General features: G+C 52.1%; 6 protein-coding genes across 6 annotated transcripts; 4 read left to right on the top strand and 2 right to left on the bottom strand.

Moving 5' to 3' along the window:
- Positions 1 to 886: 886 nt before the first annotated feature.
- Positions 887 to 1465, bottom strand: J4E86_003399 (uncharacterized protein; the record flags this gene model as incomplete). Its single annotated transcript, XM_051443954.1, has 1 exon — positions 887 to 1465. One exon carries the CDS (start codon positions 1463 to 1465, stop codon positions 887 to 889), a length of 579 nt encoding a protein of 192 aa, XP_051305449.1.
- Positions 1466 to 4677: 3212 nt separating this feature from the next.
- On the top strand, positions 4678 to 5958 carry J4E86_003398 (uncharacterized protein; the record flags this gene model as incomplete). Its single annotated transcript, XM_051443953.1, has 6 exons — positions 4678 to 4753; positions 4842 to 4867; positions 5020 to 5042; positions 5145 to 5275; positions 5388 to 5554; positions 5605 to 5958. 6 exons carry the CDS (start codon positions 4678 to 4680, stop codon positions 5956 to 5958), a joined length of 777 nt encoding a protein of 258 aa, XP_051305448.1.
- Positions 5959 to 7291: 1333 nt separating this feature from the next.
- J4E86_003397 (uncharacterized protein) lies at positions 7292 to 8065 on the top strand (the record flags this gene model as incomplete). Its single annotated transcript, XM_051443952.1, has 2 exons — positions 7292 to 7338; positions 7399 to 8065. The coding sequence occupies 2 exons, from the start codon at positions 7292 to 7294 to the stop codon at positions 8063 to 8065; spliced, it is 714 nt and encodes a 237-aa protein (XP_051305447.1).
- Positions 8066 to 10602: 2537 nt separating this feature from the next.
- J4E86_003396 (uncharacterized protein) lies at positions 10603 to 12456 on the top strand (the record flags this gene model as incomplete). The annotated part of the gene is made up of 4 exons (XM_051443951.1): positions 10603 to 10913; positions 10965 to 11206; positions 11256 to 12197; positions 12254 to 12456. 4 exons carry the CDS (start codon positions 10603 to 10605, stop codon positions 12454 to 12456), a joined length of 1698 nt encoding a protein of 565 aa, XP_051305446.1.
- A 2798-nt stretch (positions 12457 to 15254) lies between these two features.
- On the bottom strand, positions 15255 to 17108 carry J4E86_003395 (uncharacterized protein; the record flags this gene model as incomplete). The annotated part of the gene is made up of 4 exons (XM_051443950.1): positions 15255 to 16268; positions 16323 to 16688; positions 16741 to 16882; positions 16936 to 17108. 4 exons carry the CDS (start codon positions 17106 to 17108, stop codon positions 15255 to 15257), a joined length of 1695 nt encoding a protein of 564 aa, XP_051305445.1.
- A 995-nt stretch (positions 17109 to 18103) lies between these two features.
- Positions 18104 to 19945, top strand: J4E86_003394 (uncharacterized protein; the record flags this gene model as incomplete). Its single annotated transcript, XM_051443949.1, has 2 exons — positions 18104 to 19725; positions 19774 to 19945. 2 exons carry the CDS (start codon positions 18104 to 18106, stop codon positions 19943 to 19945), a joined length of 1794 nt encoding a protein of 597 aa, XP_051305444.1.
- Positions 19946 to 20021: the final 76 nt, after the last annotated feature.

Here is a 20021-nt window from a genome sequence, read left to right as displayed (position 1 = left end):
ATACACTGCTCCTCGATGCGGAAGGTCGGTCCTCTAGTCTAGTCTGTCGCCGCCGGGTTGCTTTCCGTAGGTGCGTCAACGGAGAGCCCGAGATGTCTTCTCGACGATTCGACTGGTGCAACAGGTTCGGGGCGAGGTAGGGTAGTGCGTAGGTGTACTATGGCCACCCCGACGATGGCGCTGGGGATGGGTGTTTATGGGGGATGAAAGGGCCAGAGGACATAGCCACTCAAGGCGCAGTACCAGCCATCACGCCGGGCGAGGTCACGCAGGGCCGCGTTTGGGGCATGATGGTGATCTGCTGCTCGGGAACCAGTCAGATGGCGTCTCAGGGCGAATGTGACGGGTGCACGTGTAACGCGTGCCTGGCGATAAGACGACGATTGCGTTAGCCCAGGGACGAGCGGACCCTGCGGCTTATCAGCATGGCGCGCTAGCCAGCAGAAGATCGCTCGGCGTAGTCCGAACCTCACCACTTTCCCATCCAAGTCCACACCATATTCGTTTTGCTTTTGACATGGGCGTCATCCTCTCTCTTTCTTCTTCAATGGTTTCTGTTCGTCCAGTGTGGCGATGAGTTCCTAGCATGACGCAGTCTTCGTTCATGAGCTGGATCTCTATCTCTCACTCTCAATACCGGTTCATTTATCTCATCCAGCTGTGTGATGGGTTTGTAGGAAAACTGTCACAACACCATACCACAGGAAGCGGCAGGTCAACCTGTATACTGCAAACAATATCATTTTCATCAAGGTCTGGGTTGTTTGGGTTGAAATGATTGTCTATTTACGTATTGTATTTACAAGAAAAGAAGGTTGCTCAAATATTTACAGTGTAGGCTTTACAATCCAGGTTGGACCAAGCCAAGGTGTTTGTTGCAGTTCCCTTATGGGTACTGGGTGTAGAGGCACTTGGTGGGGTTCTCTTCCTTGATCGCCCTTGCGATGAAGCCGTAGCACTCGTCGGCTCCAGCGGGACGGGTAACACCGCCCAACCAGACGGAGTAGCCGCCACCGAGAGAAGGCTGGCAAGCCTGGAACTCGATGTCCTCACCAGTCTGGTCACGGAAGACAAGGTTTCCGTCGTCGTTGATGGCGAAGGTAGTCCTTTCTCCGTTCTTCACCATGGGTTGAGCACCGGTGGTGTACTGGATGACGCCCTGGCCCATGCCGGACCTGTCAACGAAGAACTGCTGAGGAGGGTTGGCAGTGTAGAGGTAGAGGCTGCCGTTGCTGAGCTGGAATGAAGCATAGTTGTGGGGTTCCGGACCGCAGGAAGCGTTTTGCTGGCCTGCGTTGATCACGAGGGAGTTCTGGACAGCCTGGAAGGTGCTGTACTGGAAGTCGCTGCCTGAGCGGATGGTTTGGATTGTGAAGACATCGCCGTCCTTGATCTTGGAGTCGGTAGGGAGAGCAGTGACGAGGCTGGCGGCGGTGGCAGCAATGGCAGCGGTGGTGAACTTCATCTTGATTGTAGTTGGGTGTGGAAGTAGTGTAGGGTGAAGATGGTAAGCTGGTTGGTGGATGTAGTCTTGATGTTTGAATGTGTTTGTGTTGGATGATGATCTATATAGCAAGACCTCCAGCTCTTATATACACAGCGACCTCGTATACAGTCTCCTCGCGGCCGTACGAGAGTAACCCCAACAATACAGCAACATGAGGTCACATTCGATCCGAACACGAGCACTGGCCCATAGAATCTTCCGTATGCTCCATATTTTGGTCTCGCATAATGCATGCGCCACGATGGTCTCTGCTACTCAGGGTCGTGCGAGGCCTATTCTCCGAAATGCCGGCAAGCAAACGTGGCGTGTGCGCAAAACGTCGAATGGAATGTGTTGTGAGTGACGCAGCGGTGGACACCTCGACGGGCCGATGCCAGCAATGAATTAACGGAGGCTGGCTAGCTGCTGCCAATTTTGAACCCGGGCTAACAGCCCGAGGTGATCCTATTGGCCGGCCGACAGGCGAGACACAAGAATAGATCGCATGACCGAAGGCTCCTTGACCGACCTTCACGGTCGAAACAACATTGGGATGGGCGACAATCGTCGTTGCTCGTGTTCTGTTCGGCTTGCATCGTTGCATGGCGGTGTAGCGAAAAGGGGTTCGCGACGAAGCAGTCCTCGGTACTGACGGCGATTTGTGCATCAAGCTGAACACAACAGTCCACGCGTCTTCGGAAAATGCCATTCCAATGTACTCAAAGTAATGAGACCGTATCACAGTGCCAGCTCAAAAATCGGTTCGAGTTTGGCGAGAGCTGCACATCAGACTCACAAGCGTACCTAATACTGAGATGGCACATAGGGCACAAAGGTGAGCATCGCTCTCAAACAAGAGCACAGGTCGTACCCCACAAATCCGGAGTGATGAGGCAATTACTGAACTTCGTGTTCATTTATCAAGATGCGCATCTAGACTATTGCCACATCACTTTCCGCGTCAAAGACGTCAACCCATCTGCCCGCGGATTCCGAAACGAACCAGCCCAAATGACACGATATCGAGCGCGTCCCACACCACCCTTTTACGTCCGCGACTTTTGTCTGCTCATCGAATCTCCTACTTACATCACTCTACTATGTCTTCACGACCTCACTGTACGTGACAAACGGCTTATCGTTTCGCTCTTCCCGACATTAACGAGTGTAACTTTGAAGCAGACGGCTCGCTTCAATACGGCTCGAACTTCCTCGCGATGTTGCTGTGTACGCTCCTTCCATTTCACTGTGTTTCTCGTGAATTGACTGTAAGCCTTGAGCTCCGACATAGTAATGCATCACTACCCGGAATGGTGGTTGATGCTAGCCTCTCGATGGCTCTGGCATACCTAGGTATTGAATGTTGTGTGATGTACATGATTCTGCGTACTAAGCTCTATCCTTCCAATGTCCCTTCTCATATTGCCGTTTTCTTCGTGTAAGGCTTGTCAGTGTAGTTTGACTGCGCTGGGGTTGTAGGTATAATGCTGGCATCTCCAAAGAAGGTGTGCACAAGTCCACTCTTTTGGTATATTCAGAACTACTTAGGTAGCCTCCTGCAACCTGTGAAAAGACAACGGTATTCTGTCGCTGTGGTGATTTAGTTTTCTGGGTATCTTTCGGCTACCATGGCGTAAGTGATGGCGTTATGATTTTTTGAGTTTCTATCATGCGCGGTTTTAATGCTGCAATATCCCACAACCCGAACACAATATTGGAACATTCAAAAACCCGACAGCCACACGGACCCAAAGTCCCCAATAACTACAGCTTAGTATGAATGAGAGCTATGTCCTTTAATATGAGAGATGAATTTGTAGGAGCACAAGAACCGGCCCTAGTCGTAGAAGTTATTGTAGGTAATTTCTCTACTAGCAGGATCATGCAGCGTGCCCAGGTAAGACATCCGCGCATTGTAGGATACTCGGAAGACCAGATATATAGATATGAGCCTATACTAAACGTCAGTTCACGTCTGCCCTAGGACATGTCCCACGAGTGGCCAATGTCGGCTTTCCGTATGTTGGCTGCTGGCAATCAGTGTTGGACTGTCCCACACTGTCCAGCCAAGAGCCGCGAAACGACGCCGCGTTCGCATGCCAGCCACAACGCGTTGTATATAGGTTGGATGGATCTGCTACCCAGAGAAACGGCCTTTGGGTATGCGCTTTACGTTCTCAAGGCACTCAGTTAGGCTGTAACAAGAGAGGTTGTGCGGAAGAGGATTGTAGCGATAGAATTGTACGCGTGATCGCCCCGCCTGACACACTGCAACACGTCATCAATTCAACACCATGCTGGCCGACACGCTCGAGGGAATGCTCTGAAAATCTATGTACGCGTTGCGCAATACCCAAAGACAAGGAGGATGTCTTTGCTTTGCCAATTTGTACGCGTGGAGGCGGGTCGTGTTCGAGGTGTCGGCGCGCAGAGCGAAACACCATGGAAGGCAGATGACGCGACGCATGTATCGCCAAAACCACAACCATCAAGACTAGACTCGAGTCCCGAGAGCCTATCAAGCTAATATAAATCACAGAGTATTCCATCGAATACAAGACTGGCATAGAGAAAAAGCAAACAGTAAGCATGTAGCAACGCGTCTCGTCAATAGGCTTCGAGGATTCGAGCGGAAGCTTGCGCAAAATCGAGTCCTTCAAGACGCAAGCTGCAGCTATCGTGGATTGACAGAGATGACTCAGACGAAACAACAAGCAGGGACTATTGGCACGACTGAAGCTCGAGGCCAAAGGTGCCTGCGGTAAGGCTCCTGGCATGCGTTGGCCATGGTCAAGCGTCACCAAGTTGAAAAGAGCGACTCGAAGGAGAGGAGATGGGGTGAAGGGCTGCGCTTCCAGCAGGGAGACAGGAAAGACCCCCAACAAATCGAACGGACAGCAGCCGCACGGCGCCTAGTCAGCGTAGGCGGCAGTATTGCAACATGAGATCAAACTGAAGCGCATCTTGATCAGGCCTGGAAGATTAGCGCCTTCGAGTTGGTGATCTGGGGGCGCCGATTCTGATCCCTGAAAAGTATAAGAACGGCGCATACCCCACCCGCCGCGTGCTTGCCCCAACTCAGCGACTTCCAGACTTCCCACCACCACCATTCTTCCATCGATTTTCACGTTCGCCCTCTCTTTCGAAGCATCAGTAACGCGTCTATCTTCCCATCCAAACCACTAGCAACAATGCCTCCCAAGAAGAACACCACCCCTTCCAAGGCCAAGGCCGCCGCTGCCGCACCTGCCCATGGCTCCTACATCGGTATGTACTATGATATCTCAGCCCAACGCGGTCGCGTCGGTTGCCCGATAGTCGCGTCTTTGTCGCCGGTCAATGCTGACTCTTTTAGACATGGTCAAGGATGCTATCATCAACGTGAGTCTATCCCATGCGTGTTGCCCTGCACATGAGTTTGCGACAGCTTGCGACAGCTCGCAACGCCAACTTCAGCGCGAATCACAATAACGCTCCATGACATTACTCCCCCAAGTGAACATGATTACTGACGAGCTCTATGCATGCTACAGCTCAAGGAACGAAATGGATCAAGGTTAGTAAAATTAATCCCCACATGTCGTCGCTCATATGTTGCGGCATGCTTTCGTCTGAAAGCGCGCGTACCTCAGAACTCACGCTGACTCTGCGCCAACAGCCGTCAAGCTATCCAGAAGTACATTCAAGCCAACAACAAGGTCGGCAACCTTAGCGATGCTGCCTTCAGGAGTCACGTCAACCGTGCTATTACTTCCGGCGAGGAGAAGGGTGACTTTGCGCGTCCAAAGGGTAAGTGCCTCTCCACCAAGTCTGCGCGACGACACATCTTCAACACGTCGCTACTGTGTATCCTACACGCACGTATCATGAGTCATCTGAACCTTACTGACGCGTCATGTAGGCACGTCTGGACCAGTAAAGCTTGCGAAGAAGGAGGCCAAGCCTGCCGCTGCCACCGCTACCAAGAAGTCTGAGCCCAAGGCCGAGAAGAAGGTCACTGAGAAGAAGACCGTCGAGAAGAAGACTACTGAGAAGAAGGCCCCCGCCACCAAGAAGGCCACGACCACTGTAAGTATCTGCCTGCTGTCATGAGCCTACGTGTCTGACTTCCTCTACAGAAGGCCAAGGCCACCACCACCAAGGCTGCTGCTCCCAAGAAGGCTGTCGGCCGCCCGAAGAAGTCCACTGCCACAGCTGCTGCTACCAAGGCTGCCCCTGCCGCTAAGCCCAAGGCCAACGCCAGCAAACCCCGCAAGACTGCCCCCACTGCAGCCCCCGCTGTCGAGGAGGAGGTATCGCGCGTGCTCGGAAAGACCAAGTCTGGTCGCGTCACCAAGACCAAGGCTCCCGCCGCCGCAACCAAGGCAACAAAGAAGGCACCAGCAGCAAAGAAGACCGCCGCAGCGAAGAAGGCCACCACACCCAAGAAGAAGGCGACGCCCAAGAAGGCAACACCAAAGGCCAAGGCATGAGCTGTTCCAGTTTAAGCTTGTTCGTTCTTGTTGACCTTTTTTATTTTACCATGCTACCGTCCGTTAGCTTCGGAGCGTACGCTAGACGACATCTTCTTCACGTATTCCCTTTGTCACACTACTAGTCTATGGGTTTTACAGGTGGGCGTGGTTCGGCCACCGGCGGATATGGCAAGGCAGGCCTACGGTGTTCGTCCCTGATTTTCTTACCTGGGATATATCATGTTGGCCGGGCGTTCTGGCGCGTGTCTGTCACTGCGGATGGATGTCTACTCTACTGTCATTGTTCTCTTCAGCGTCGCAATCTGGCGTTATGGGAGGCTAGCTACGACGTGATGCTATCGTCTCAAGCAATTCAAATCAACACATACTTCAAACGTTGCGCGTCTCTGAACTCGGTGAATGTGACGCGTTGTTTTGATCTGACGCGTGAATGTTGCGAGTCATGTGAGGGGCATGTGGGTCTCTGATAAGATAACCGGCTCAGCCCGATCTTCTCATGCTTTCCGGGTGCCGGCTACCGGGCGAATTCTACAGGAACGCCGACCTGCGACTTCCTGCGCCGCCCCAAAAGAGCTCCGGTCGTGTCTCGCACGTATCCGAAGGAGCCGGCGATATTACTATGAGCATTTGAAAAGAGGAAACGAGCGACTTCGCACACTTTTGCCACCTTCACTGGGCCAGCTCTCAAGAGGAGTGGACACGCGTGTTGTCCCAGCTACTCACATGAACCCATCACTGCCATTACACTCTATTGAAAGAGTGCATGTGTATACCCCTTCTCTATCGTTCAATTTGGTAACACATCTCGCCGCACATTTCCTTACAACGGGATGAACGCGGTTTCCAGGGTTGTGCCTTCCACGTGCGAGAAACCGAGAGAGCCCGTTACGCCTGCCACTGCGAGCGATCTGGCGTTGGAATTGGCGGAGACGAAGATGCTGTCGCATGATAGCGTAATGGAGGTATCGACCGGTCATAACGAAATACCTGTTGTCTTGTACATGCGAGGTGCACCTTGTAAACTTCTAGCGACACCTGGTGGGAGCTGACGATGATAGTCTCAGATATCGATGGAATATTACAAAGTATGTACACTTTGAAGCGTGTAACGCGCCACTCAAGCTGCAGTATTCCATAGCCTTGTAGACACGCAGTCGATGCTGGGTCCGCGGGAATGAGTTGCTCGTTGTCATCTGTCGCACCTTCCTGCTCACTCTCACCTTCAATCTAGCGTCGCGCACAGGCTATAAACATCACTGAATCCTTCCGCCTGGACTTCGACGTCTTACTTCCAAGCTAAAAATCACCAGCTGGAGTGGTCCGTCCCGCCATGCCGAGCCCGAAGACTGCCCAAGGCAGCAAGTCAAGCACCATGAGGTAAGCTGACAATAACAAAGCATTCTGCAAGCAATTGCGAAACTAACATTATACTCGTAGCTTCAAGTCTACCTCAGCAGTCACTATACGCGTAGGGAAGGATCCGAACACAGAGGACTTCATCGCGCACGAAAGCTTCCTCACTTCCCGTTCAGAGTTCTTCCGCCGCGCCATGAATGGCAACTGGCAGGAGGCAGACACAAGGACTATAAACTTCCCCGACGATGACCCCGGCATTTTCGCCCTCTATCTCAACCACCTCTATACTGGACAGCTGCCTATTACAACCAAAACCAAGGAAGAACTGAAGATACTCACACCAGCCGACTTCACAATACTTGTTACAGAACAATACCACGCTGTTTTCAGCGTTTTTGTTCTTGGTGAGAAACTTCAAGACCTTTCGACCAAGAATGCCATGATGGAAGCTGCACTAGCCACCACAAAATTGCAAGGACCAGCCGGGAGATGGCAAACGCCGACTGCGCGAACAGCCAACATGGTGTACAATGGCACACCAGCAAGCAGTCTCGCCAGATCTTTTCTCACCGACACATGGACAGCGTTACCCATCGACAATATCCTCGTGAAGTTCAACCAGCTCCACACAGATATGAGGAGTGACCTTGGAAAATCACTAAGAGACCGTTACAATATTCTTTTACAAACCATAGGAAACATTGCAGAGAAGAAGGGAATTGCTGCGTACCAGGAGAAGCCGAAGTGAGACTGGACCACCGTCTCATTGTCTACAAAGGGCAGAATTCTGAACAGGTAGCTCGAATGTATACGTAAAGAACACGATTATTTGGGACAGTCACTGAGGGGAAAATATCTGTTAATCCTGAGGATCTGGTAAAGGTCACACTTGGCAGAGTGCAATTTCCAAACACCCTGACTCCAAATAGTGTGCTGCAATCATGCGTAAAACAACACATACAAACTTTTACAACATAAGCATTTCAATAGAAACTGTTCATTATACCTACTGTTTTTTTAATGCAGTTGCGGTTTCACTCGAGCGTACGAAACCACAATAGCACATGAAAACGATGGGAGGAGCAAACTACTAGATCGTGGTGAAAATTCTGAAGCTTCACACAAAAGAGTTCGTCGAACACAGCGCTTGGCACAGATACCGAACCAGGATGGCTCTTGTTCTGTGATGTCTCTCGAAGTGGTGCATACAGCACCTACAGCGCGGTTTACTCAACACTTTTCTGGGCGCATAAGGCCTCGCTAGGTGAACTGCCTTCGAAGTTCATCACCAAGCTTTCCATAACTATCAATGAATTGCTGCCGTTACGATTTCCAAAAAAAAATGTTACCGCGTACATTAAGTCTTTTAAGGCCTGTTGGCTTTGTACATAGAAGCAGTAGAGTGGGATCGAAGTACGCCCGGCTGAATCAACTGGGCAGGCACACCACGCTAGTCGCCGCTAGGAATAGTTGCGCGCGGGAGCTGCTCGGCCTTTGACTGAAGTGCCCGCGGAGGCAGAAAAGCGGTTCAAGGATACCTGCTTCCGGCTACATTTCTATGAGAAGCACATCCACGTGCACAGCCCGCATGCACGTCGTCCTTCGCAACTCGACCTGCACATAGTCCATGCACACCACCTGTCCGGCACAGCGCGCCGTTGTCGAGAAGCTCTTCCGCCGTTGCTTCTTGTTGGACCGTTGCCTACCAGTCTCCACTCCGATGCGCCCAACTTTCAGGTCGTCTCTGGTCATGGAATAGACGTAAAGCGTTTGATGATGCTAGTGGCTCGCGGGACGATTGGTGACATCCGTTGTTGGGTGATACCAGGAGGCGTCGCAAAGTAGCATCGCTTCACGGGATCCGTGAACGCCTTCGAGAGGGGTGCCACTGCGATGTTATTTAGGAAGGTATCCGACAGCACGCCTGAGGGATACCAGCCGTTCTTTGCTTATTCGCTCATTTCCTATCCGGTCTATACAGTCTGTGGCTGCTTACCTGCGACAGGGTTCTCCAGATCCGCCGCACGGGTGTGGCTAGCAAATAGGTAATGTGACAACAGAGCGAGACGCGCCACCAGTATCTCTGATTATCCCAATCTCCTGGATAAACACACTTGGGGAGTGAGCGTGATCCTTCAGTTGCCTTTGATGTTCCGAGAGCTGACCTATGGGCGGCAAGACAGGCATACGATATGTACGAGGCACACCAACTTTCGGGCCCGTCCTCTTCATTGGTGACTTTCGAATCGTTACCATTCCTTCGTCTACGCGAACGAATCAACATGCTCATGCATATGCTCGAGGAGGTTCTCGACCCATCCCAAGGGGTGACCGTTGAAGCGGGACACGTCTGCTACGCCCGGATACTTACCAAAACGTCTCTGATGGACATTAACATGCACGAAGTCGCGTAAGCGAGATACTGTAGATCGCCGTCTGTTGGACAAAGAATAAAGAGACGATCAGGTGTCGACGGGCAATGGCTTCGCCGACAAACCACAGCCATCACAAGGACAAGTTGATTCGATGTACACAATCGTGCATTGCTGGTACTGTTTGTGGAGATCAACAGGGTGTATAGGGCACCAAACATTACCCCAGATCGATGGGACGATGAGAGCTCTTGGCCGAAGAGACGTCCACTAGTGTACATTCACATGCATTTCGCACCCTGTTCCTTCCCCATGTAAGTGATAGCCAGCGCCTACCGGGATGAATATGCAGGGCTTGACCGCCAAGACAGGCTTCACAGCAAGCTTGAGTGAGCTTGGCCCCCAGGTTTTGGCGCCTCTACCAGGCGATCTATATCCCGGGTCAACTGCTGTACTGCCTGAACTAGCGACATATCCGGTCGTCTACATCGGATCGATAGTTGTCTAGAGCTTAAGCGCAGCTGTCTTTACGGAAATTCTGCAATAGCGTGGCTTGATCGATGACAGGTCACACGGTCGCATGCCAACAGTACATGAGGACATACGCATCCTCACTAGCCGTTCGCAGACACAAACAGACCATGAAGAATGGGACCAATCCTTCCAGAAGTGTTAAGTGCGGAGTAGTCACCTGGTCAGGCCTAGTGTAAGAAATTGCAATGCTACCATAGAAAGCCACACACGCACCGCACTGCAGCATCACCGCTGCTCAGGATGCGATGTTAAAAGCCGGGGTATCCCACTGTTGATTGCGCCCCACATAATTCTCCAGCTTCTGCTTCCTCATCGCTACGCAAAGAGCCTTTCATCATAACTACCTCTTGTTCAAGTAATCTTGGAGTAAATAGCGACAATGCCAGGAGGTGGTGTTGCCCTCACTGGGACGCATGACCTCAACCGGGTCGAGGCTCCTGTCACCGTCCGAGCCTATCTGATCGTCGCATTCGCTGCGTTTGGAGGTATATTTTTTGGATATGACACTGGCTGGATGGGTGGTGTCCTCAATATGGACTACTTCATAAAGCAATACACTGGAGCTGAATACCCCGACGTCGTATATCCCGGCCTTGACTCCACCAGCCAGACCATCAAAGACTATCGCAACTCTACATTCGTGGTCTTACCATGGCAGCAATCACTCGTCACATCCATCCTCTCTGCCGGGTATGTGAGAAAAGACCAATAGTGTTATCAGTGAATGCTAACAGAACACAGTACCTTCTTCGGCGCCATCATGGCTGGTGATATTGCTGACTTTATCGGACGTCGTTTCACAATCATCATGGGATGTGGTATCTTCATTGTCGGAGGTATCCTCGAGACAGCCTCTACTGGAGTTGGTGTCATGGTTGCTGGTCGACTTATCGCCGGTTTCGGTGTGGGTTTCATCTCGTCCATTGTCATTCTCTACATGTCTGAGATCGCACCCAAGAAGGTCCGCGGTGCTGTAGTCGCTGGTAAGTACTATCCACACGATTTGCATGCGATACATTCTGACTTTTATAGGCTATCAGTTCTGCATTACCATCGGTATTTTACTCGCCAACTGCGTTGTATATGCCACTCAGAACAGACGCGACACTGGCTCCTATCGAATTCCGATCGCCGTTCAGTTCCTGTGGGCTATAATTCTGGCTATCGGTCTCGCTCTCCTCCCAGAGTCACCTCGTTACTGGGTCAAGAAGGGCAAGCTTGATAAAGCTGCTGCCGCCCTCGGCCGTGTTCGTGGTCAACCTCTTGACTCCGAATATATACAGGATGAACTCGCTGAGATTCTTGCTAACCACGAATATGAGATGTCCGTTGTTCCCCAGGGCAGCTATCTCGGCTCATGGATGGCTTGCTTCAAGGGAAAGCTCTCTCAGCCCTCATCCAACGCCCGTCGCACTACGATTGGCATCTTCATGCAGGCTATGCAGCAGCTAACTGGCATCAACTTCATCTTCTACTTCGGTCCAGTCTTCTTCCAGCAGCTCGGCTCCATCAGCAACCCCTTCCTCATCTCTCTCGTCACAACTCTTGTCAACGTGCTGTCCACCCCGGCCTCGTTCGTCATGGTTGAGAAGATTGGGAGACGCCCTCTTCTCGTCTTTGGAGCTGCTGGCATGGTTATCATGCAGTTCATCGTCGGAGCTATCGGAGCCACCGCTGGCAGAAACACTGCCGACCATCCTGCCAACCCGAATGCTACCAGAGCCATGATCGCATTCATCTGCTTGAACATCTCCGTCTTCGCTACAACCTGGGGACCGTGTGCCTGGATTGTGATCGGCGAGATCTTTCCTTTGACTATTCGATCTCGTGGCGTCGGTCTGTCCACGGCTAGCAACTGGTTCTGGAACTGCATCATCGGTATCATCACGCCTTATCTTGTTGCTGACCGCGACGACTCCGCTCGTATGGGATCAAATGTCTTCTTCTTGTGGGGCTCGCTCTGCTGCGTTTCATGTAAGTTTTCCATATTCCTTACAGCCACATCGAGCATTTTGCTAATCCATAAGCAGTCTTTTTCGCCTACTTCTTTGTTCCTGAAACTAAAGGTCTTACGCTCGAGCAAGTCGACAAAATGTTGGAGGAGAGCACCCCTCGCACCTCCCGCAATTGGAAGCCCCACAGCACCTTCGCCGGTGACATGAACCTCGCTGATAAGCATATCGAGATTCCCCTCGAGAACCTCACTACTAAGCACGAGACCTCTACAGTCTAGTTGTCTGGTTAAAACGATGTGTAAGAAGGGAATACTCAATGTATGGAACTGCCGATGTCACTAGATGTTATTGCAACGCATAGACCTGCTGCCTCGCACTCAATGCTGTGGAGTTATATATATAGTGGAATAGCATACCTGAACCTTTGTCACTGGATTTCAATCCGCGTTCCACGTTGTGATCGTGGGAAAGCGTACGCGGGACTCAATCCAGAGTGCACGTTAAGGGAGCTGCTTCATCACCTGATTTCTCCAGCTCTGTGCGTGCTTCCTGCAGTCTGGGAATTTGAATTGAACCAAGAGCTGTGACTACTACGTGGCGCGTTAAGCGTCCGCTTGCACAATGACCTAAAACCATTGCCGTCTTCTGTTCTCCTCGGCTCTAGATAGGGACCCCGGTGTTCGCTATGTAGCATGAGGCTAACGGGCTGACAGCGTAGGCGCACGCGTTCTTACGTTCGATTAGCCGGCGCGGTGTTTGCGGCATCGTTTGGGTAGGTGGTACGAGGTTGATGGGTCGCATGCTGTATTGGGGAAATGGGTCGCATGACGAGTCTGACCTGAGGTTTGGAGGACTGTTAGTGTAGCGGAATCTTAGGCCGATGAGGTGGGCTGATGGTCAGTGTCAGTCGAGGTCGCATTTGCGCGTTTGTTGAGAGATGGGACGGTTGCATGGTTGGATCCTTCGTTGGGCTTGCCTCTGCCAGGCGCGCTGTGGCGGAGCTCGCTCTTGCCTGGTGGTGTAGCATCTGTGCGCAGCTTGGTGGGGGCTTCAGGCTCACCAAGCGCGAGCATCTTCTTCAACTTCCATGCCTTGCCTTTTCAACATTGTTCTGGATGCTCCGGTCAATTCGCCCTGATCCTTGGAATTGCGCGAAGAAGTCAAGGCTGCTGCCTGTGATGGAACGTGCCGCATGCCCAACGAACAATTGCTCTGTGGACAGCCTTGCGGGATGTGGGAGGCTGCAGGTGATGGCGTCGCTGCCCGTCAAGCTTGCCTCTATACGTCCATGTTCAGCTCAGCCTCAGGCAGGGGCTATCCCTAGTCTCCAGGTTGCCAGCCACATCGTCGACTGCATTGCCATCAGAGTGATTTTCACTTCCTTCCACCCTCCCAGTCATCTAGCAATTTCCAATGAAGCTTGATTCTGACAAGACATTTGGCGAACTATACCCTAGTATCGAAGCTCTCCAAACAGCCTTGACAGAGCTCGAGACAAAATACAAGGAAACCGTTTCTGATACGCAGATTCCTCTTCGATTTCTCACTCTGCGCGACAGCCCGTCGCCCGGGCCTCCGGGAAACACAGTCAGTCATCTCGCTTTACACACTGCGCGTAAGACAAATGCTGATTTTGTACACCTGTATTCAGGTCCATCTACGTCTTACTCAGAGAGCGGAATACGATACCGATTGGGAATATGTTGCTGTGTCATACACTTGGGCACAGCCTGAGGGACTTGCCGCCCAGTTCAATACGCCGAAGTTCATGATCTGGATCAGCGACACGGAAGCCCGCCCGCCACGTTGCCCTCCATCTGTCCTTCACCGGGCACTGCAATACGATACCCATCAAACCAAGACTGGTCGCCTCTGGATTGACCAAGAGTGTATCGACCAAGACGATGCAATAGATCGCGATGAACATATCGCGCATATGCATAGAATTTATGAGCGGTCCAAATGCACCGCTATCGTTCTGTCGCAAAGTATAAGCCCGAGCCAAGCGACCTTGTTGCAGCGCTGCATTGAGGCCCATGGAAAAGACACAGTGGACGGAACTCTGAACAATGAAATTGAAGAGGAAGACTGTGTTGATCCTAAGGTCACCGGTGCTGCGACAGGTCTTATATCGCTCAACTGGCTTGGTAACTGGTACTGGAGCAACAATCTGGAAAACATACTCGGAGAAGACGGCCGAGGAAAAAGCGCTATTGATTCTCCGCTACACATGATCTTCAAGAGACTAGTTGAAGATCCATACTTTACACGTGCCTGGACATATCAAGAGCAGCGTTGTTCTAAGACTTCGTGCTATCTGATCCCTATACTACTAGATCCGTCATCTGATGAGATTACTACTGGACGAGAGCGAACGAGTATCTTCATGCCAAGTTCTCTGCCTCAGAGTATTGATAGATGGTGTTGGAGGCGTTTGAACGATCTGGAACTTTCTCGATTGTTAACCAACAATTTCCGTTCTCATGACCGCGATGCGCGTTGCCCCGGTGTGACTATCCTCAAGCAAAGAAGTTCGAGCCCCAGGGAAACAGTCAGGGACAGAGATTACGTGATTACGGAAACTGTCAGGGGCATGAACACGCGAAATTGCAAGTACGTGTCTGATCGCGTAACGATGGTGGCGAATATATGCGAGTTCGGCATGACCCTTCGCACAACCCAGTTCCAGGACGATGAAGCAGTGAGCTACAGTACGTGTGTTTTGGCACTTCTTGTCATGAATGGAGTATTAAATAGGCCATGGGCAGCTATCATGGAAATGAAAATTGATGTTGCGCTCCTCACTTTTTGAGCTACATAGATGCTTCCATAGGAGACCTGAATGACAATACCCACGAGGATAACCTACCAACGCATTCTCTTTCTGAATATGCACCCCCACCAATGACTTCTCGCTCTTAAATGGGTCTAAAAGCAGCAGACTTGCCTTTTGCATCTATCAAGTTTCTTCTAGAACAGTCCAAGCCCAACGCATGTTTAAGAGTATGGTATCAATAGTTCGTCATCTATACAATCTCTACTCCACGTACAACATATCCAAGGGCTTCAAACGAGTTCAACTGGCTTTATGTCCCCCACTAGCCGTCTGCGCCCTGAGAAACGCTTCAACGTCCTTGGCACTTGTCGCGTCGATCTGGCGATCCATCTCTTGTTCCTGTGGACTCTTTGTCCTCACAGGCTCTTCAACCTTGTTTTCTTCCCCCTTGTTTCCACCAACCACACCGGCAACGGCTTCAGCGGCAGAAGTAGCAGTCGAGGTGACTACAGCGGAGGCTGATACAGCGGCTTGTTTAGCTTGGTCCAAATAGCCCGGGGCGGCGGGTTCTTCACGATCGGGGAGCGGTACCTCTTTCGGTGCTTGACCCACCGTGTTGGGCTCCATTGTGACTGTCTTGTCTCCATGCCCATGGTCAACGATTGCTGCCTCGGGCGTTCCGTCTGCGAGCTGCCCGGATGCGTGTGTTTGGTTCTGTTGCTCGTATCGTGCTTCTGATGTGCCCGCGCGAATCGGTAGGGTCGTAGTAATCGGTACCGCGGTCGTGGACGGGCGCGACTCGGTGTCTGAGGGTGGGGTGTCGATTTCCGGCTCGTTCGTATCAGGAGGGTGCGTAGCTGTGCCTACGGTTGTGAGAGGGTCGCCGATCTGAGTCGCAGGTGTGGGCGGCATCAGATCTCCCTGCTTGTATCCTACAGGCTTGGGAATGGAGAAGATTAGTTTTCTTCGCGGTGTTCCGCTTTCGCTGCCAACGCCCCAGGCTTCCATTTCGCCATTCTGGCCTTCCTCCCACTTTATCGGCCCAATAGGGAACGTCTTGCGGCCGCCCTGGGTATTTGGGTTCTCCCACTTCATTTGCGCCTCGATGGCTGGCTCAAGATTCGGCAGCTGTCCCCACTCGAAATCGAGACCGCCACCGTATTTCTTCGGGATGTTGTCGTGGTCGATATATTGAGAGAGTGTGGAGTAGACGTTCTGCGGGGAGAGGATGAAGATCTTGGATACGGTGATGGGATCAAACCAGCGCTTGACCCAGCCCCAGACGGTGGGAAAGAAGCCAGGCGCTCCGACGATCTGCGATTTGGTCAGTTCTACTTGCGTGGCTCTCAAGAAGACGCGTGCACATACGAATATCCTATCCAGGGTCTCAGGGTAATGTGCTGTGGCCAGGACCGAAGCATCTTGCATGTGGCCCTTCAGGTTCCAGAACTGCTTCAGCCCAACACCACTGATGTCCACGATGTTGTTGCTTTGCGAGATTGGCGTTTCCGGGTGGCTGCGAGGGACCATGGAACACAGAGGTGTGTAGAATCTGGTGAGCGACTCATACAGGGCGAATAGGCGCAGGTTCTTGGTCGCGACATTGGGGATAGTCGTCTTTGACTTGGCGAGTTGCTTCTCGTACGTGGAGATGTTCTTCGAGTTCAACGGTGCGACCTCGAAAAGGAAGAGAGGAATGCCGCGTTTGTCGCGTCGGCCGAGCCATTGCGGGTACTACGTGAGGCTGTCAGACAGGATGACAGCACATGTATGCGGGACTCTCTACCAAGCGGCGCGTTTGCTCATACTCTTCGACCTCGATGGTGTTGAAGATTTCGCTTAGTTTGTTCTCCTTCCGCCAGTCTTCCGTGTCTTTGAATTGCTTAAAGGCTTCTTGGGGAACAAAACGACGCGCGCGCAGATAGCGCCTGTAAGCAGTCAGTGCCCCGCTAAAATCGACAACTTCGCGATTTGCGCGTACAGCATGGTCTCGTCGTCATGACTGGCTCGCACCGGCCCGGCTGCAGGTGTGTAATAGCCTGCTTCCTGGCACACTTTCTTGAACTCGAGAAGCTGGGCTTCTTGGTTCTCGGTGAGATGGGAGAGATGTCCCGCAGGATACTGCATCGACTCTACTCTGCTGAGGTCGGCCATGGCGGGATACGATAGGAATGTAGGAGCGTAGGATTACAAGGCCAAAAGGAAAGATAAAAAGTGGTGAGCCAGACCGTTCAGTTTTAGGGCGTCATGTTTATGGTAATGAATGCGGCGGTGCGGCAGTGACATCAACTGTGGCTGCAGATCGGGTCTCGCGGACAGCGAGCTTCGGCAACGGTTGCGCGCTATCCGGACCAAACGTGGAAAAACCATATGAGGGTCTTGCTTGTTCACGGACATAACTGACTGTTGCGCTCGAGTCGTGTCTACCGCATTGACCACGATGAGTCCAGAGTTGCTTCGAGTGCCTCGTCATTCATTTCCGCTGCAAGCCGGAGCTTCGCCAAGAAATTCGTGCTGACAATGATGGCCGAACTTGCAGATATGCTGACAGCATCAAGGAAGGAAAGCCGGGCGGTACGGGTTTAGGCTTTGGCGAATAATCAAGTAATTGTCTCTTAGGTGTACTTCCAAAAGCGACCAACATGTTTATCATAGCGCGATCAATCTTTCTCGGCGACTGGCCAAGTGGGCAGCGTGACAGGGCTTCGCTCTATCAAGAGTGCTGTGTAGCTCTCCAGCCTGTTGATATAGCCTGAGTAGAAAAGCGCTCCACTGAGTAGGCTCTGCATCCATGAGTAAGACGTCTCTAACTAGGTCGAGACACAAGGCATAGATTTAGCTCAGTCTCATCCTTGTCGTGACGGGATCGTATATCTGGACCCGCGATACGACGGGGAGAACGCCTGTTGACTGAAGGTGCGTTATCGCGATTTAGCTGCCGAGGCTAGTCAATATTAGCGAGCCATGCCATCATGACCGCCCATGTTCCAATGTTGACGACATCTGCGGCGGAACCTTCAAGCACGCCCTTCACTCGCCACACGGAACCTCCATTTACCCATGCACTCTGCACTTCTCTCCACGACCCTGTCACCTCCCGAAAGCGCCGAACGACCCCACCCATACACCACCTGAACGCCGGGCCCACCATGCCACGCCCCTCCTTCACTGACTTGCCGACCGAGATCCTCGAAGCCGTCTTCCTAAATCTCGACCCGCGCTCCCTTGCATCCGTTTCGCAGACGAACAAGCTCATCAAGGAGCTCACGACCGATGCGCCTATAATATGGCGCCACCTGTGCAAGACGCAATTCAAGACATGGGACGCTCGCCACAACATTATCGCCAAGTTTGCAGCCCCGTTGTCCGATGTCGACTGGCGCGCCCTCTACATGACCAAGCACACAATCGAGCGTCGCACCAAAGAGCTCTTGAACCGCATTGTGAATCGCCAGCAAGGGCGCATAAGATGTATCAACGACATCGCCGAGTTTGGGTACGATGCGAAGGAAACGCTATTGAAGGAATGCGCATGCCCCGATGATGCGCACGATGTTCTAGCGAGGCGATACTACGCCAATGCCGTACTAGAGCGCATACATCGCGAGGTCGCCATCAAGGTGTGGTCGGATCTACATGACGGCAAGGACATATCGATAGAGAGAGCTCTGGGCGCATACGATGTGTTTGCGAGAGTGGGCGAAGATGTAGACATTGACGTGGTAGCTGAAGACATCACTGCACTAGCCAACAGGCTACTGGAAACATATCCCGACTTGCGCAGCTGGAGTCCACGAACACAGGCCTCGACTTTGGCGTCCTTCCTCCGTGACGAAGGCTTCAACGGTGTACCAGACACGTCGTATCGCGCACTTCGGAATTCCTTCATTGGCCTTGTCATACGTTCGGCGACGCACGAGTCTCTTCCACTCATCTCAGTCGCCATCTATTGCGCCGTAGCACAGCGGATTGGCCTTGATGCACGACCCTGTGGGTTCCTTTTCCACGTCTATACTCTCGTCTATGCGCCCAAGAACTACAACCTCGATGGCCAGTACAAGCCAACGAGTTCAGCGCAGCTGGATTACATGTACCTGGATCCGTTTCGCTCTTCCTCAGAAGTACGACAAGGCGATTTACAGAGGATCCTACGCGATATGGGTGTTCCAAGGGACGAACACCATGGCTTTCTGAGCGACACCAACACCCGAGAGATGGTGATGCGCACCGCGCGCAACATCATGAACTCGGTACAAACGATCCGCGAAACTGAAGCTGGAATGGGCAGCATCCAGGCGTCATGGATGAACTCATACCCAGACATGGACAACGCGTTCTACGCAACCATCTGGGCCATGCTCCTCCTTGGGCCCAACGACGATCATATTTCATCTGGACATAATCAGATCCGTCGTCGCCAATACCTGCCGTACCTGTTTGAGCATTTTCAGATGCACTACCCATGGGACGTGACGTTGCTATCACGCTACGTCATCCCCATGTTCTACAACCAACCTGAGGGCCGTCGCCTGCTTCAGTTTGTGCAGAGCATGCATCAAGTTGATTCAATGCGGAAGCCTGTTGCCAACCGCTCTGCGCGTACGCAGAATGTTGCTTTCAAAGTTGGCCAGCTATTCCAACACAAGCGTTATGGCTATGAGGGTGTCATTACAGGCTGGGATGTTGTCTGCGACGCGAACGAAGACTGGATTCAGAACATGCGTGTGGATTCCCTATCGAAAGGTAGGAATCAGGCTTTCTACCACGTACTGTAAGTTCATCTCTTAGCGCCTTTACTATATTATGCTAATTGAAGTAGTGTCTGCGACAAATCCGTTCGCTACGTTGCTGCTGAGAACATCAAGCCTGTGGATGAGGATACAAACCCCTCCGAGGCGTTGCTGAAACTTGCTGGCCGCCATTTCAAGCGCTGGGACGATGAACAACGTTGTTTCGTGAGCAACGTGCGAGACGAATACCCCGAGGATTAGATGTTGCAGGGCTAAAAGCAAGGTGGGGTTTGAAAGGTATAGATAGATAAAGCTATGACGTTTTGTTGCGGTCTCT

This window comes from Alternaria arbusti (genome assembly GCF_024043155.1).
Source record: "Alternaria arbusti strain BMP 1465 chromosome Unknown scaffold_3, whole genome shotgun sequence".
NCBI lineage: Eukaryota > Fungi > Ascomycota > Dothideomycetes > Pleosporales > Pleosporaceae > Alternaria > Alternaria arbusti.
Note: the sequence above shows the minus strand (reverse complement) of the source record. Positions and strands in the feature narration are given on the sequence as shown.